At 34.6% G+C, this 19,513-nt stretch overlaps 2 protein-coding genes across 2 annotated transcripts in view; one reads left to right on the plus strand and one right to left on the minus strand.

The window, feature by feature from the left end:
• Nucleotides 1–2,264: 2,264 nt before the first annotated feature.
• On the plus strand, nt 2,265–6,432 carry nkx2.4b (NK2 homeobox 4b). The gene is made up of 2 exons (XM_030128854.1): nt 2,265–3,531; nt 4,878–6,432. The coding sequence occupies exons 1-2, from the start codon at nt 3,027–3,029 to the stop codon at nt 5,522–5,524; spliced, it is 1,152 nt and encodes a 383-aa protein (XP_029984714.1). The 5' UTR covers nt 2,265–3,026; the 3' UTR covers nt 5,525–6,432.
• The window catches only part of xrn2 (5'-3' exoribonuclease 2), an 84,264-nt gene continuing 70,814 nt past the window's right edge, over nt 6,064–19,513 (minus strand). The window contains exons 30-31 of the mRNA XM_030128853.1: nt 18,652–18,844; nt 6,064–6,569 (exon numbers count right to left, since the gene is read on the minus strand). Coding sequence (XP_029984713.1) covers nt 6,507–6,569; nt 18,652–18,844 — 256 coding nt within the window. The 3' untranslated portion in view covers nt 6,064–6,506. The remainder of the gene's footprint in view (nt 6,570–18,651; nt 18,845–19,513) is intronic.

Consider the following 19,513-nt stretch of genomic DNA (forward strand, 5'->3'; position numbering starts at 1 on the left):
GCTTGTAATTGTTTAATTTAATCATATTTGTTGGCTTTTTTTTATTTCTTTTTGGTTTATTTCTATTCATTTGTTCATGTTTCTCACATTTTTGTTCTTGTTATTCTTAATTTTGTTCGTATTGCTTTTTTGGTATTTTTTCTGTTACTTGAGTTCGTGTTTTTCAAATTTCTCAAAATAACTAAATGTTTTATGTATATGTAGATCCACTATGATCTCTAAGTTATAATGCAAATAAAATAAAACTGAGGCATATTATTATTAATGACTTCTTCCGACTCCTTTTCGAACATGTTTAATTTCATTCATTTTTATTTTATTTATTTATAGCGATCAAATTTTTCTTTTTCTGCTCATTTTCATTTGACAAATTAAATCGAACAGAGGTATTTCGGGTTTTACAACATTACTGGAATGGATTCTCAGAGCAAGAATACCAAAAATGAGCCCAAGACATAACAACATGTATTTTTTGTTTGTTTACTTATCAACATTTTGCGTATCATAACTGATATTTTGTTGGTTAATTTTTTTTTGATGTCACTGTCTATATCTGGGCTGTCAAACTCATTTTAGTTCAGTTCCACATTCAGCTAAATTTGATCTGCAGTGGGCCGAACCAGTAAAATAATAACATAATAATATATAAATAATATCAACTCTAAACTTTTCTCTATGTTTTAGTGTGAAAAAAGTAAAATTACATCATGAAATTTTTTATATCTACAAACTATACTTTCAAACAATGTGAATAACATGAACAAACTGGAAAAATAAGTGCAGTTTTAACAATATTATGCTTCAGTTTATCATTTACAGACATAATTTTGTTAAAATTGTACTTACTTCTCTCAAGATAGTTCAGGTTGTTCATATTTGTTCAGGTTATTCACAGGTTTTTGCAAAATTATACTTCGTTTTAGTGTAAATACATGAAAATGTTTACATTTACAAAGAGAAAAAATTGGAGTTAGGAGTATTTATAAGTTATTACAATAGAATTTTACTGATCTGACTCATTTTAGATCATATTGGTCTGAATGTGGAAATTGAACTAAAAGGATTGTTAACATCTTAGTGTAATTTTTGTATTTCACACATTCATCCACAGGGCCGGACTGGACCTTTTGGTGGGCCAGATTTGGCCCCTGGGCCGCATGTTTGACACTACATGTTCAAAAAAAAAAAAAAAATCAATGAATCAAAAAAGTTGCACTTATTTTTCTCAAAAAAAAAAAAAAAGTCTTGTTATTCACTTTGTTTTTAAGGATAGTCTATAAAATATAATATTTTCATTATGTAATTTTACTTTTTTCACTCTAAAACACAGACAAAAGTTTAGAGTTTACAATATTTATAAGTTGTTCTTCTATTATTTTCCTGGTCTGGTCCAGATCACACTGGTCTGAATGTGGAAACTGAACTAACAGGATAGTTAACATCTTAGTGTAATTTTTGCATTTCACACATTCATCCACAGGGCCGGACTGGACCTTTTGGTGGGCCGGATTTGGCCCCTGGGCCGCATGTTTGACACCTGTGGTCTACATGTTAAAAAAAAAAAAAAAAAGATTTTAATCAATCAAAAAAGTTGCACTTATTTTTTTGTCAAAAAATGTCCTGTTATTCATATTGTTTTTAAGGATAGTCTATAAAATATAATCATTTTTCATCATGTAATTTTACTTTTTTCACTCTAAAACACAGAAAAGTTTAGAGTTGACATCCTTTATAAGTTCATTGATTTGATTTAGTGATTTAGTGATTTATCCTGAACATGCAATGAAATTTAACGTATATGCACTTGCAAACATACATAATAATACAAATATCAAGAATCCTAACAATCTTAGTCAGAAGAAAAGCACAATAATTCCATTTACATGCCCGAAAAGGGGTGGGAAGAAGTTTAAGTTGTTCTTCTATTATTTTCCTGGTCTGGTCCAGATCACACTGGTCTGAATGTGGAAACTGAACTAACAGGATAGTTAACATCTTAGTGTAATTTTTGCATTTCACACATTCATCCACAGGGCCGGACTGGACCTTTTGGTGGGCCGGATTTGGCCCCTGGGCCACATGTTTGACACCTGTGGTCTACATGTTTAAAAAAAAAAAAAAAAAAAAAAAAAAAAATCAATGAATCAAAAAAGTTGCACTCATTTTTCTCAAAAAAAAAAAAAGTCTTGTTATTCACATTGTTTTTAAGGATTGTCTATAAAATATAATATTTTCATTATGTAATTTTACTTTTTTCACTCTAAAACACAGACAAAAGTTCAGAGTTGACATCCTCTATAAGTTGTTATTCTATCATTTTCCTGGTCTGGTCCAGATCACACTGGTCTGAATGTGGAAACTGAACTAAAATGATTATTAACATTTTAGTGTAATTTTTGCATTTCACACATTCATCCACAGGGCCGGACTGGACCTTTTGGTGGGCCGGATTTGGCCCCTGGGCCACATGTTTGACACTACATGTTAAAAAAAAAAAAAAGATTTTAATCAATCAAAAAAGTTGCACTTATTTATCTCAAGAAATGTCCTGTTATTCATTGTTTTTAAGGATAATCTATAAAATATAATCATTTTCATCATGTAATGTTCCTTTTTTCACTCTAAAACACAGAAAAGTTTAGAGTGGACATCCTTTATAAGTTGTTCTTCTATTATTTTCCTGGTGTGGTCCAGATCACACTGGTCTGAATGTGGCCCCTGAACCCTAATGAGTCCTCCAGTCCTGGTCTAATCCAAGTCCAGCTGCAGATAAACCCGGTCCAAACCTCCTCCTCCTCCACTCACCTCGGTCCGTGTCATTGTTGCTGAGTCCGCCCGCAGTCGCTCCGCCCCTCCATGTGTCGGAGCCCGAGTCCTCCGGGATAAGGGCTCCTCGTCCGCCGCCTCCCGCCCGATCAGCCGGACTCTTCCCTGGGAGACGGACGCAGAGACGCAGCCGGAGGGAGGGAGGGGGAAGCAGGCAGAGTAGCAGCCGGGACGTCCGCAGCCAAAGCCGGGGTCGCACCATGTCCCTGAGCCCGAAGCAGCAGCATCCGCATCCGCAGCATCCGCACCACTCCACCCCCTTCTCAGTCACGGACATCCTCAGCCCCATGGAGGACACCTACCGCCGGTTCGGAGCCATGGACGGGAGCCTGGGGGGCCCTCTGGGCGCATACCGGCAGCCCCAGGTCCCCCAGGCCGGGGTGCAGCCCCAGCAGGAGCCGCCTCACCTGCACCACCACCACCACCACCACCACCACCTGACCCCCTCCTCCTCCTCCTCCTCATCTTCATCCTCCTCCTCCTCCTCCACCACCTCGGCGGCGGCCCTGGGCCCCGGGAACCCCTACCACCACCACCATCACCACCACCACCTGCCCCACGCCGTGCCGCAGTTCTCCGGGGCCGTGGGCGGGTTCTGCAACGGAGGCATCGGGAACGTGGGCGAGCTGCCGTCCTACCAGGAGACGGTGAGGAGCGGCGGAGCGGCGGCCTGGTACAGCAGCCCGGAGCCCCGGTACCCGAGCAGTAAGAGCCCCCCAGACCCAAAATGGTTTAAAGAGGTTCAGGTTTTCAGGTCCTCATCGAAGTTCACTTTAAACACTTATGTTCAGAGGTTTTGATTAAAAAACTTTAGCTTGTTTTTATTCTTTTAAAGCCTTTACACTGAAGTGATTTTTTTTTCTCTATTTTGATTCTCAACAATTTAGAAACTCCTGGACCATCAAAGAAAAAAAGAAAAAAAAAATCACAAGTCTCTTAATTAATAAATTTGACTTTATATTTTTTTTCTAATTAAATGAAGAATCATGTTTCTGATGAGTTCTGGTGTTTGTTTGTTTTTAAATATCAGTTCCAGAGAATCCCGTTTGTTTTGCTCCTTAAAACCAAATGTTCTCGCAATTTATCACGAGTCTAATTATTACTTTAATATTGAAAGAATAAACTTTATTTCATTATATTGCAAGCAATGTTTTCGATTAACTTATGTAGAATTTTAGCACAAAGTTGCTAAATTTAGTCGAGTTTTTGTTTTTTTTTTAACCGTTGCGTTTAATCATAAATCTGAGTTTACGAGTTTCTAAAATGTTTTTTAAGCCTTTATATTTATTTCTTTGAAAGGATATCGATATTTCTAACGAATCTTAAAAGAAAGCTGCTAAATTTAAACAAAATGTCCCAGTGTGATCATGACTCTGATCAGAAATTTCTAAATTAACTTCGTTGTTTGTTTTTTTTTTTTTGTTACTGCGGCTTTAAAGTTTATAAACTGGAAAACGATATGATGAGCTTTAGAGATTCAGTGTATTTATTTATTTTTTTGTTTGTTTTAATGAAATCGAATTAATCATTTGTCATCGATTTAAAAATGAATTTCTACAAAATGATTTTTTAAATGATCGTACGTTTAAAAATCTTTTTCGTTTTAATTCATCTTTTCATGTCTTTTCATGAGTTTTGGAACAGTTTAAATGCACTCATATTGTTTTGTAAATGAAACTACATGTTTCCTCAGTTTATCGTGATTTCATTATGTTTTTATCTTTGCATGTCTTTTCTTTTTTTTTTTAAATGAAGGCCTTAATCGTTATTATTATTATTATTATTATTATTATCATTATTATTATTATCATTATTATTAATATTATTATTATTAATGTTTTAGTTTTATGATCAGTTTTGAAAGACTTCTACGCAGATTGGACAGAGCAGCTAATATCCGCAGAGCTTCAGTTTGTTTTACTCTTCTGCAGTTTCCTTTTTTTTTTTTTTTCTAATTGAAGGCATGTTTTGTAATAATTCTAAGCTGCAGGTTGAGCTTTGACAGATTTTAACGCATGAGTTTCAGTTTTTCTTCCTCCTTGTCCCCTCAGTCTCCAGGTTCATGGGCCCCTCCGCCGGGATGAACATGTCCGGGATGGTGGGCAGCCTCACCGGGATGGACTCCGCCGCCAAGTCCATGGTGACGCTCCACGCGCCGCGGAGGAAGCGGAGGGTTCTATTTTCTCAGGCGCAGGTGTATGAGCTGGAGCGGCGGTTCAAGCAGCAGAAGTACCTGTCCGCACCGGAGCGCGAGCACCTGGCCGGCCTCATCCACCTCACCCCGAACCAGGTCAAGATCTGGTTCCAGAACCACCGCTACAAGCTGAAGCGCCAGGCCAAGGACAAGGCCACGCAGCAGCTGCAGGACGGAACCGGCGGAGGAGGGGGCGGCGGCGGCGGACTGTGCACCCGCCGCTCCTCGTCCGCGTCCCCGGTGCTCTCCAAGAACGGAAAGACCACCGGCGGCTCCAACCAGAGCGGGACGCGGCAGCAGAGCGGCCCCGCGGAGCCGCTCGGGGCCTCCGGGCAGCAGCAGCAGGTGAACCAGCTGTCATCCACGGAGGAGCTGGACGAGCTGAGCCCCAGTCCGCCCATGGAGCTCCACGGCCAGATCAACATGACGCAGACGGACGCGGCGCTCATCGAGTACACCAACAGCATGATCGGCTCCAATTTACTGTACGGGAGGACTTGGTAGAGACACCGGGAGGAGGGACAGGCGGGATCCGGCCCGCGGGGTGCCTCTGCCGGCTTGGATTTGCTCTGAGAACCCGCTGGAAAATAAAGAGCGCGTTGGTTTCCGTGCGTAAAGTTGTGGTTGTTTTACGCACAGCGGGACCGGAGACACGGACCTGGACTGGATCTGAGCCTCGAACTGGACTCACTGTTAATAATAATAAAAAATAATAATAATGTATTTTCTCCCATCAGATCGACATATTTCTTAATCTTTTTTTGTAAATGATCGCTGCTCTGCTCACATTAAAGACACCACAGGCTGATTTTAGGAGCTGAAAAGTGGAGCCGTTTGGAGAAAAAAAGAAAGAAAAGGAAGGAAAAGACGCTTTTCAGTCGGAATGAACTGAGACATTATTTCATTTGCAGGTTTAAACGGCGAAGTAAGACATTAAACTGAGAGTAAAGCTACAGATGGTTTCATTTGTTTTCCATTATTAATAAATGATCGATTCATTTCGACGCCAATTTTTATTTCCCCAAAACAAACATTTTTTTAAAAATAGATTTTAGATTCTTTGTGTTAAACTGGAAACTTTGAATCAAACCAACACGAATCGCAAAAAAATTACATTCAACATCATTTTTTTTTCTTTTCGTTTGTTGATAAAAAATTACTTTCTTTCAGACAAATCAGATCCAAATTTCACAGCTACTATTTTATTTTATTTTTTTCTTAAACACTTGGAACACTTTGGAGACTTCTCTCAAAAATTAAACAAAGCGACTCACTTGGAGTTTTACATTTTAAAAACCACAGATTACTTTATCTTTGTTGTTGTGTACAATACAAAGGGAAAAAAACATTGTACAAGACGATAAAAAGAAAACAAAAAACCCCAAAACAAAACAAAAACAGCTGGTCTCTCTATAAAAAAAACAAAAAAAAAACAATCCCTTGCCCCTTTTACGGTCCCAAAGTCCAGGTTTACTTGGAGTTCAGTTTAGTTCCAGTTGTATCTTCTGGAAGGAGGAGGAAGAGGGAAACCTCTGCCCGAGTTGTAGCCCTGAAAGACCAGAAAACAGCCCCATTTTACAAACAACTCCATCAAATAAACAAAAGTATCACTGTTTATATGTACTTTTAATGCTGTAACCCAAAAAGACCCAGATCTACTTTTGTGGCACGTCCCACATTAATTTTTCTCTGTATTTAACATTTCTTAAGTGATTTATCACCATTTATTCTAATATTATTTTATTGTCATTATGTGTTTTTATCAGTGAAAATCATGTTTTCCTGTATTAAATTTACTCATCATGTAGATCAGGGCTGTCAAACTCATTTTAGTTCAGGGGCCACATTCACCCCAATATGATCTCGAGTGGTCTGGACCAGTAAAATAATAACACTGAAAAAATTTAAGTTACATTATGATAATGTTTACATCTACAACGTTTCCTAAAAAATCTGAATAACATGAACAACTTGAAATGTCTTAAGAAAAACAAGTGCAATTTTAACAATATTCTGCCTCGGTTTATCAGTTTATCATTTACAGATGTGCATTACAACTTACATTACAATTACAAATGCACAAAACATTTAGCAACAGGTATAATATTGGTAAAATTGCATGTACTTTTCTTAAGACATTTCAGGTTGTTCATATTTGTTGAGGTTATTCACATTTTTTGCAAAAGGACAGTTTATTAATGTAAACATTTTCATGTAATTTTACCTTTTTTTTCCCACTAAAACAAAGATAAAATCTGCAGTTTTCATTACTTATAGGTTATTATGATAATATTTTACTAGTCTGACCCAATTGAGATCTAATTGTTCTGTATGTGGAACCTGAATTAAAATGATTTTTTACACCATTGATTGTTAATATCTTCAGTGTATTTCATCCTACAGGCCAAATTGGACCCGGATTTGGCCCTTGGGCCGCATGTTTGACACCTGTGATGTAGATGTTCATTAAAGCTCAGTTTAAAGTTGAGGGATATTATATCAAAACAGAGAAAACTGAAGAAAAAGTGACTTTTTCAGCAACAGAATCTATAAACAAATGTGTCCATCCACTGTCATTGATCCAACTCCATGTGTTTTACTGGTGAATCAATGTTGTAGAAGATGACGGTGTTTCCATGGTAACTACAGAGCCACTGAACGTCCAAATGGGTCATATCTGATGACCATGAAAAGATGACAAACTGCATTTCACACCGATTATTTCAGCGTATGAAAAAGTTTAATGGTTCAGATGTTATTAAACATTTTAGATCAGTAGATGGTTTTGGTTGCCAGTGGAGGTTTGGGTCTTTATGGGTTAAAGCACAATTCACATGTTACTTCAAGTTATTTTAAATTCGAATCAAAGATGTAAATTAAAGAAATATTCTACTGTGTCAGAGGAAAGAAAACAGGATGAACGGATCTAAAATTAGACAATAAATAAAGCAAGTTGAAGGAAAAATAATCCACTGATTCACAGAAATGTAATGTGTCGTCTGGAGCTTCAGTAAAGCATCTGTTAAATCCAGTTTACTCAGAAATATTTCACCCATAAAGACCCAGTGCTAGTTTTGTGGCAGTTCTAAATGCATTTTTCTCCATATTTAATCTTTCTTTAGTAATATATCACCACTTATTGTAATAATATTCTCTGTATTTTGCATGTTTTGCTGTAAATCAAGTATTTTCCTATATTTTTAATTTAGATATTCATGACAACTCAAAGGTTATTTTACCAAAAAAGAGAAAACTGAAGAAAAAGGGAGTTTTTCAGCAAACATTTCCCTAGTGTGTCCATCCACTGTCGTTGATCCAACTCCATAGGTTTTACTGGTGAATCAATGTTGTAGAAGATGACGGTGTTTCCACCTTAACAACAGAGCCTAAAAGGACAAACTGCATTTTACACCAATTATTTACATGTATTGATAAAATTAGCGGGTCAACAGGTATTCACTCATAAAGACCCGAAGATCTATAAATGCATCTACTGATCTAAACTGTTTATTACCTGTTGATCCATTAATCCTATCAATACATGTAAATAATTGGTGTAAAATACAGTTGTTCATCTTTTCATGGTCATCAGATATGGCCCATTTGGACGTTCAGAGGCCCCGTAGTTACCATGGAAACACAGTCATCTTCTACAACATTGATTCACCAGTAAAACCCATGGAGTTTGATCAATGACAGTGGATGGACACACTGGGTTTATGTTCAGTTATTGATAGATTTTGCTGAAAAAGTAATTTTTTTTTCTTCCGTTTTCTTTGTTTTTGATAAAATAATTATCACATAGATGTTCAGAGGTTAAGTAAAATATATAAAAATACTTGACTTTCACTGAAAAATGAAAAATACAGAGGCTAATATTGCAATAAATTGTGATAAATCAGTTAAATAAGGTCAAATGGGTTAAAAAAAAATTCATTTGGAAGATGCCACAAATGACAAAGACAATGAATGGAGACACTGGGTTTATATTCAGTTATTGATAGATTTTGCTGAAAAAGTAATTTTTTTCTTCCGTTTTCTTTGTTTTTGATAAAATAACCTCTGAACATCTATGTGATAATTAAGTAAAATATATAAAAAATACTTGACTTTCACTGAAAAATGAAAAATACAGAGGCTAATATTGCAATCAATTGTGATTAATCAGTTAGATAAGGTTAAGTTCAGAGAAAAATTCATATTTTCCTGTAAAAGTCAGTTTTTCTTCAGTTTTCTGTTTCTAATATAACCCCCAACTTCAATCTGAGTTTTTATAAACATCTGTATGATCAGTGAATTAAATATAGAAAAATACCTGATTTTCACCTGGAAAACACAGAATACAGAGGATAATATTACAATAAATGGTGATAAATCACTTCAGGAAGGTTTAATATAGAGAAAAATTTATTTGGGAACTGCCACAAAAGTAACACTGGGTCTTTAAGGGTTAAACAGTTTAGATCAGTGGATGGATTTGGTCGACGGTGGATATTTGGGTCTTTATGGGTTAAAAATGGATGAAACAGTCACTCGATTAATTGATTAGTTGTTTGATTTAAAATGATGACCTTTAACATATTGTTTATTCTGAAACCTGACAGATTTTAGGAAAAAAAAAAAACACTGGAAAGTATTTATATCTAACTGAAAGACTGAGTTAATGATTGAAAAACCAATTCATGGACAAAACAGGAAATATGTTAAAGACTGACGTCCCAAAACTAAACAAACTGTGGGTGTTTCCTCAGATTTTTTTTTAAAGATCTACAGAAATCCAAACAAATACTAAAATACATCTGAAATGTTTTTTTCTAGTTTCAGTTTCTGATCGTTCTCAGATGTTCTTTGTGTTTATTTAACACAGAATTTGACATTTTGACAAAGTAAAACTACATTTTCTGCATTAAAACCTCAAAATTAAGGAGTCATAATGGATTATTTAAGTATTAAATCTAATTAATGAAGTAACTAACAAAGAGCTGTGATATTAAGGAAAGATTAATACTGAGAAAGTGAAGTACTGGTACGTATAGATACAAGTACAAATACTGAACAATGTTTATGTCATTTTCATGTCACAACTAAAAGGTCAAACGTCCATTTTCTGGCGCTGATACTCATGTGTTTTATTAATTTATAAGTTTTACAAAGAAAATATGAAACCTGTAAAAGGTCCTTCTAAAATCTAACATATTTAAGCATTTCAGTGTCTATTTCAGCATAAATTCCAGGGTTGATAGTGGTGCTTTTCACATGTTGTTGGTTTTGTAACAGTTCACACCAGTTCAGTAAAACAAACCTTTAAAACAGATTCATCTGCACAAAGTAGAAATAACCCTTCAGCTCTGTTGAACTTGGCTGCGGGGAAGGAAAACGTTCAGGATCAGCGCCAAAAAAATCAGCCTGACTTCAATTTACACTCAATAAAAGTCACTCAACATGTTTCAAGCTCTGAGATAATCGACAGTTAATGGAAAAAACGTGCCTTATACCAGAAAACAGTTCGTCTTTGGGTTTTCCGGATATTTTTCAGTCACTTCTGCAAACATTAAAGTTTTTAACAACAGATTTTCAAGATTTTCTAGATGATATAAAATATGACCCGATATGTGACTCCATTCAATCTGAGTAAAATTTACTCAAATTGAAGAAAATTTTACACTACTCAGAAAACATTTGGTCCCTCTCTAAAAAGAATAAAAGTTACTCTTTTTATGGAGCTCTCCAAACTCAGTACACAGCCAAATTTACTCAATACAGAGCCAAATTTACTCAATACACAGCCAAATTTACTCAATACACAGCCAAATTTACTCAATATAGAGCCAAATTTACTCAATACAGAGCCAAATTTGCTCAATACAGAGCCAAATTTACTCAATACACAGCCAAATTTACTCAATACACAGCCAAATTTACTCAATACACAGCCAAATTTGCTCAATACACAGCCAAATTTACTCAATACAGAGCCAAATTTACTCAATACAGAGCCAAATTTACTCACTACAAAGCCAAATTTACTCAATATAGAGCCAAATTTACTCACTACAAAGCCAAATTTACTCAATACACAGGCAAATTTACTCACTACAAAGCCAAATTTACTCAATACAGAGCCAAATTTACTCAATACAGAGCCAAATTTACTCAATACAGAGCCAAATTTACTCAATACAAAGCCAAATTTACTCAATACAGAGCCAAATTTACTCACTACAAAGTCAAATTTACTCAATACAGAGCCAAATTTACTTACTACAAAGCCAAATTTACTCAATACACAGGCAAATTTACTCACTACAAAGCCAAATTTACTCAATACAGAGCCAAATTTACTCAATACAGAGCCAAATTTACTCACTACAAAGCCAAATTTACTCAATATAGAGCCAAATTTACTCACTACAAAGCCAAATTTACTCAATACACAGGCAAATTTACTCACTACAAAGCCAAATTTACTCAATACAGAGCCAAATTTACTCAATACAGAGCCAAATTTACTCAATACAGAGCCAAATTTACTCAATACAAAGCCAAATTTACTCAATACAGAGCCAAATTTACTCACTACAAAGTCAAATTTACTCAATACAGAGCCAAATTTACTTACTACAAAGCCAAATTTACTCAATACACAGCCAAATTTACTCAATACACAGACAAATTTACTCAATACAGAGTCAAATTTGCTCAATACACAGACAAATTTACTCAATACAGAGCCAAATTTACTCAATACAAAGCCAAATTTACTCAATACAGAGCCAAATTTACTTACTACAAAGCCAAATTTACTCAATACACAGCCAAATTTACTCAATATAGAGCCAAATTTACTTACTACAAAGCCAAATTTACTCAATACACAGCCAAATTTACTCAATACACAGACAAATTTACTCAATACAGAGTCAAATTTGCTCAATACACAGACAAATTTACTCAATACAGAGCCAAATTTACTCAATACAAAGCCAAATTTACTCAATACAGAGCCAAATTTACTTACTACAAAGCCAAATTTACTCAATACAGAGCCAAATTTACTCAATACACAAATTTACTCAATACAGAGCCAAATTTACTCAATACAGAGCCAAATTTACTCAATACAAAGCCAAATTTACTCACTACAAAGCCAAATTTACTCAATATAGAAACAAATTTACTCAATATAGAAACACATTTAATCAAAAATGAAAGTGAAAAAATTACACTGAAAATATTAACAGTCGAAGGTATTTCCATTAGATCAAGGTTGAATCCGACGGAACCAAGAATCTTACTGAATTATTTCTCAATGTTTCTGTAGATTTTAGCCACAAGAGACTATTCTTTTCCAGTTTTTGTACAAAACACTCAACTGTTAAAAAATAAAAAAAAAAGAAAAAAGAAAAACTCAGGTAAGAATCTGTTACAAGTTTTTAACCCATTGATGACTGTTAACCCTTGATGCTCTAAACATACAGGCAACGACCAAAAGCATCTACTGACCTAAAATACTGAATAACTATTGAACCACTGATGTTTAAACTCATTTAGTTTGATCAATGACAGTGGATGGAGACACTTGGTTTATATTCAGTTATGAAAAAGCCACTTTTTCTGCAGTTTTCTCTGTTTTGATACAAAAACCTTCAAATTCTGAGCTTTTATGAACTTTAACGTAATATATTAAAAATAGGAAAAAAATATATTTATCAGTAAAAAATGAAAAATGCAAAATGCAAAGGGAAATGTTTTTTAAAAAAAAAAGGAAATATATCCCTTTGGAAAACTTAAATTTAGAAAAAAAAAATCATTCGGAAGTAAAAAACAAAAACAAAACAACAACTTTTAGATCGTAAAAGGTGTAAAGCTTTACAAATATATTTATCATGACTTTAATTTGCAGAGGTAGAACATCCATTATTCATGTTAAATACTCACTGTAAACCCAGATAAGTCGAGTACTTAAAAAAAATTGAGAAAAAAGGTTACTTTAAAAAAGCAACTAATGATTAATGAACTTTTTTTAGTACATTTAACTTTAAATCTTTTGTAATATCAACTGCTTTGCATAGTTATTACACTTTAATAATTAAGTTCAAAGCACTCAATTCCAAGTTTATTTAACTAAAAATATTAAGATTTTAACTTACATGTACTTTAAAAATGCATTAATCATTCATTATTCATTACTTTTTATTTTAAAGGCAACCACTTTTTTAAAATTTTTTTCAATTTTTTTTTTTTTTTTTACAGTAAACTCAACTTATTCAGGCTTACAGTGCAGAAGTTTGACCATTAGTGGATTTTAGATAAAATAATGGTAGTTTGGAGAATGAAAAAGACGATAAAACTGAAATTATTACAGCCCTGATGACACTGAAAATGCACTACGTCTGAAATTAATCTTTCACTTTTGAATCAAACTGTTGAACTGAGTGTCTGATTTAATATAATTAATACTTGAATCTATAAACCTGAATCACTGAACATCAACAATGAATAAAATCATTATTTCTAGTCCAGGTTAACCTGATCCATTAAAGCCAAGGTCTGTCACTATAGTTTAACTGAACTGATTCTTCTCTTAAATAAAACATAAATGAAGTCATTCTGGGTACATAATTCTAGGTTTAGTTTCTATGTCTTTAGTTTCTTTACTATCTCTCATGGAAATGCAGGTAATAAGATCATAAATGGCCTCTTAAGAGTTGTTTAAACCATAAAGATCCAGTGATACTTTTGTGTGAATTTCTCTCTCTATTTAACCTTTCTGAAGAGATGTATCACCATTTATTGTAATATTATCTTCTGTATTTTGGATTTTTAAGTGAATATCAGGTATTCTATTAAATTTAATTCACTGATCATGTAGGTGTTCATAAAAGCTCAGGTTAAAGTTGAAGGTTATTATATCAGAAACAGAGAAAACTGAAGAAAAAGTGACTTTTTCAGTAAAAGCCACTGTCATTGATCCAGCTCCATAGATTTTACCGATGAATCAATGTCACAGTAGTGGATAATATGCATAAAAACACATTTGATGGAAAATGTAACATATTTTACCTGCCTTTTTAAACTTTAACAACTGTGGCTTAATGTTTATGCTAGAATTCATACTTTTATTTAGTTAAGTGAATGTTGTATTTAACCGTTAAAGTCCTACATATACTTTTGAAGTGAAACTTTCCTCTACATTTAACTATAACACATGATTTATCACTATTTTACTATACTATTATCCTCTGTGCTTTGCATTTTTAAGTGAAATTATGTATTTTCCTATATTTAATTCACTGATCATGTAGATGTTCATAAAATCTCACATTAAATTTGAGGGTTATTATATCAAAACTGAAGAAAAAGTGACTTTTTCAGTAAAATATATCATTAACTGAACATAAACCCAGTGTGTCCATCCACTGTCATTGACCCAAGTCCATGGGTTTTACTGGTGAATCAATGCTGTAGAAGATGACAGAGCCTCTGAACATCCCCATAAAGAACCAATACTACTTTTATGGCAATTCCCAAAAAAGTTTTCCCTCTATTTAACCTTTAAGTGACTAATCACCATTTATTCCAAAACTATCCTCTATATTTTGTATTTTTTTCAGTGAAAATAAGGTATTTTCGCATATTTAATCTACCAATGCTCATAAAATTTCAGATTAAATTTGAGTGTTCTTATGTTACAAACAGAAAACTCAAGAAAAAGTGACTCCTTCAGCAAAGATATCGATAACAGAACGTAAAAACAAGTGTGTCCATCCACTGTCATTGATCCAACTCCATGGGTTTTACTGGTGAATCAATGCTGTAGAAGATGACAGTGTTTACACGGTAACTATGGAGCCTCTGAACATCCAAATGGGTCATATCTGATGACCATGAAAAGTTGATAAACTGCATTTTACACCAATTATTTCAATTTAATAATAGGATTAGCAATTCAGAAGTTCTTCAACATTTTAGATCAGTAGATTCTTTTGTTTGCCAGTGGATGTTTGGGTCTTTATGCGTTAAAAATCCCACTGTGCTTCTCATAAACGCAACCAGAAATGATTCTCTGATGTAGAGTTTTTGTTAATTAATAACCTCTGATGGTAACAAATACACCGTAGGATTCATTGCACCATGAGTGTATGTGGTCTTTAAGTGCATGTGATGATATGAGCCATTTTCCTGCAGGTTTTTGTAAAAAAAAAAAAAAAAAATGATAACATGAGAAACCTCTTACGACGAATGACTGTAAAAGGATGTTAAGATAAACTTTAAGAGCATTAAGTTAAATTATGAAATTCCACTGTGGACATTACACGTGAACTGCTCTACTCATGATGCGATTAATAATTCATGCATACGTTGCTTTAAAAAACGTCTGCGAGGAAGAAAGAGAGGCAGAATTGGTTTGAGTGCAGAGAGAGTTCAGCCAATCAGAACACAGTCTGCATGAATAGACGCTCGGTGGAGGGTTGGAGTCTGAAGGTTAAAATATAGACGGGTTAAAAAAAAGAAAAAAAAAAGAAGAGGAGAATTACAACTGAACCATCTAGAAAATGTAAGATCAAAACCCGCTGGAACAAATAAGATCAGCAACTAATGAAAAACTGAAGATGAGTTCGAGGGCTTCGGTTCAAACTCTTTCGAGTGGTTTCCTGCGGCTGCACGACCAAAAAGACTCGACTAAAAAAAAAAACAAAACACATGGCTCTTCCTCAGAAAACAAAGAAACTCTAGTTTTTAATGAAACACTTTCACCCATAAAGACACCGTGCTACTTTTCTGTCACTTCCCAGATGAATTTTTCTCTATATTTCTCCTTTATTAAGTGACTTATCACCATTTATTATACCATTATCCTCTGTATTTTATATTTTTTCAGTGTAAATAATTTATTTTCCTATATTTAATTTACTGATCACGCAGATGTTCATAAAAGCTCAGATTAAAGTTGATGGTTATTATGTTAGAATCAGTAAAATATATCATTAACTAAACTTATTATTTTATTGTTTTTCCCTCATTTTTGTAGTTTGTGGCTTATTTTCTTCATGTTTCTTATTATTTTGTTGATTTATTGTTAATTTTTGTCCATTTTATTGATTCATTTGGCCGTCTTTGCTCATTTTGGTGTTGATTCTAGGTCCTGAAATAATATGTGACCACACAGACATGCTCTGTGTTTACAGAAGTAAATACGGAGGCATCTCGTCTCGGCGCAAAATTGTGACGTTTGTCGCATTTCAATGATGTAAAGGTCAGATAAATGTGACCTGGCCTTTCAGACTGAAGTTGTATTGCAAAATATCAGATAGGTATCGGATTTAGGACCACATATGAAAGTGGTCTGGGTCAAAACTTGAAAAAATCTGATTTGTGCTGTTCAACCAACCATCATTTTCCAGGTAGATGGTGCAACATCACATTGGGTTCTGCATGTTGGTGGGTTCCTAAATCACACATTTACACACTGGTGGATTGGAGCGGATGGTCCAATTCCCTGGACACCTCATTAACCAGATATCACTTCAATGGATTTCTTTCTATGGGGTTATTGTAACCCTTTCATGCATGAATTATGAAAATCTTAATTAAGATTTTTTTCCTGCGTGTTTTTATTCCTCTTTAGGCATGAAAAAAAACAAAAAAAACCACCGATTGAATTTTTTTATGAACCTATTTTTCATGGAATTGCAAAAATATCCACTCAGTTGGACACCATGAGTTAAATTTTTGAAGCAAAGAAACATGTATTTACTAATATTCCGTGTGAAAACTATGAAACAAATTATTTTAATGCTGCTAATCTGATGTTTTGTCACATTTTAACATAGTCTAATATTAGTTATTACTTTATGGAGATAATATGTAAGAAAAAAAAAAAACTTTTTGTTTAAAAAAAAGTTAATTACAATCTAATAACAATAACAAGGAATTGAATTACACTCAAACATGTCACTGTAGATGAGGTTTATCAAGAACAGCAAAGTTTCAGCAATGGTACGCCCGCTTTATTGGCTGATATGGAACTAAAACAATAAAATCCATGAATATATAAGATAACTGCTTTGAATAACTGTCCACTGTAGTGACCACTATGCATGAAAGGGTTAAAGACATCATGTATCGAACAAAGATATGGGACATCAATGACCTGAAGGGAAAGATCCCTGTTGCCACTGACACCACTGATGAGTCTATGATACAGCCAACATGGAAACAAATTCAGTACAACTAATGGTGTCCATGTAGAGGTGCATTAAAGGAGGGATATTTTGCGTTTTGTTTTTTTAAATGGAATTCTTCATTTTCCAACATTTCTCTATGGTCTCCATAAACTGTAAATGCTCTGCTTGGGTCTGAATTCTTCATTCATTCAACTCCACAGGTCCATCTTCAACACTATTTCTGAGTAATGACACCAGAAAGGTGGTTTGGAGCGCTGGCCCTTTAAATGCACATGAGCCACTTCAGGCCCCGCCCCCTCCAGGTTGTTGGCTGTGCTGCTCTGTCCCGTTCAACCAACAACTGAACATTTTAGGTAATCAACTCAAAGTTTGGACATATTTTCAGTTTTTACTACAATCACTGCTGCTGAAAAACAATTATGTCGTACTCTGAGAAATGTTTGTCGGAAGTCTTGACCTTATATGTGCAAATGTCATGACGTAACAAGTTATAGATGTAACAAATTAAGCAGGAAGTAAAACGGGTTGTAGAAATCAAAATGAATATAAAGATAGCTTTGCAGCACCTGGAGGGTTCAAATTCAAACTGTATGAACTATTAGGGTCTAAATACACAAATAAATGAACCAAAGACTAATAAAAGTGGATTTAGCTAAAAATGACCCCTTTAAATGAGGCAAAAATAACTTCAATATCAACTTTTAGTTGTGTAATAATTTCAATAGCTCTTTCTATTCATTTGCTTTTGTAATAAATGAGTTAAATTGTAAAGGGACTTCATGGAATGTGCGGTGGAAACTCAAACGAGGCGTGTTGAGCCGCATTATGTAATAAAAGTTCAAAATGTAATAAGAATGTCACGTCATCTGGTAATAAAGCTGCATTATGTAATAAACTGACACATTTTGTAATAAACTATGTCAACGCATTATGTAGTAAATTTTTTCACATTATGTAGTAAGTTATTACAATTTGAGAAATTTATTACAAAATGCACTTGACACATTTTAATTTAAAAAAAAAAAAATGTAATAACATGGTTCATTATGTAATAACAATCCGAATTAATATAATTTCAGAGCAATTTAGAAGAAATTAGTCACAGGAGCTACAGGTAATGTAATCAGAACTTTAACCACACAGTTTAAAGATTAATTTAGCACATTACATTTTCCTGAAAATAAAAATGTTTCAAGTGCATTTTGTAATAAATTTCTCAAATTGTAATAACTTACTACATAATGTGAAAAAACTTACTACATAATGCATTGAGGTAGTTAATCACAAAATGCGTCAGTTTTATTACATAATGTGGCTTTATTACAAGATGACGTGACATTCTTATTACATTTTGAACTTTTATTACATAATGGGAATTTATTACATAATGCGGCTCAACGAGGCGCCATCGACGACAGCCCCGCGTCCCCGTGTGAACTCTACCTGATGGTGTTGTCCTCGGTTGTCTCTGCGGTCTTGCCAGTCGTCACGGCGGTTGTCGTAACGCTGCTGGTAGTTGCCTGGCCCCGCCCCTCCTCCACGGTTCATGTTCTGCTGATAGGCCGACTGCTGCTGCTGCATGGCCCGGTCCCAGCCGTGACCGCCACCGCCGCCACCGCCACCATATGACTGCTGCCTGGAGACGCCAACAAACATCCAACCACATGAGTCTCTGATCACAACTACAGAAATGGACTCAAGATTGTTTCGGTGCAGCTAATCGAAAATGACAATAAATGAGCTATTACCGTTTAGTATTAATTTGAGCGTTTAGCGACAGGTTTAACCCATAAAGACCCAAACATCCGCTATCGATCAATACCATCAACTGATCTAAACTGTTTAATACCTGTTGATCCATTAATCCTATCAATATATGTAAATAATTGGTGTAAAATACAGTTTGTCAGCTTTTAATGGTCGGATGGATCAATGACAGTGCTTGTAGATAGTTGTTTTTACATATTTTTTGCTGAAAAAGTCACTTTTTCTTTCAGTTTTCTCTGTTTCTGATATAATAACTCTCAATTTTGCTCTGATCTTTTATGAACATCTACATGATCAGTGAATTAAATGTAGGAAAAGTACCTGATTTTAATAGTAAAATGCAAAATACAGATGATATTATTATAATAAATGGTGACATATCACTTAAGAAAGGTTACACAGAGGGAAAAATTCATTCAGGAACTGCCACAAAAGTAGCACTAGGTCTTTATGGGTTAATTAAACGAACAGTGACGACTTTAAAAACAGAATCTTAGAGCATTCTTTCAAGACTTTGACTCGAGCAGGAAACAAAGCG

Source organism: Sphaeramia orbicularis, chromosome 24 (genome assembly GCF_902148855.1).
Source record: "Sphaeramia orbicularis chromosome 24, fSphaOr1.1, whole genome shotgun sequence".
NCBI classification, from domain to species: Eukaryota; Metazoa; Chordata; class Actinopteri; order Kurtiformes; family Apogonidae; genus Sphaeramia; species Sphaeramia orbicularis.

Excerpts from the sequence above, each read along its gene's own strand:
- nkx2.4b (XM_030128854.1), top strand. The coding sequence starts at position 3,027 with ATGTCCCTGAGCCCGAAGCAGCAGCATCCGCATCCGCAGCATCCGCAC. Across the intron at positions 3,532-4,877 it reads GGAGCCCCGGTACCCGAGCA|TCTCCAGGTTCATGGGCCCC; the intron begins GTAAGAGCCCCC and ends TTGTCCCCTCAG.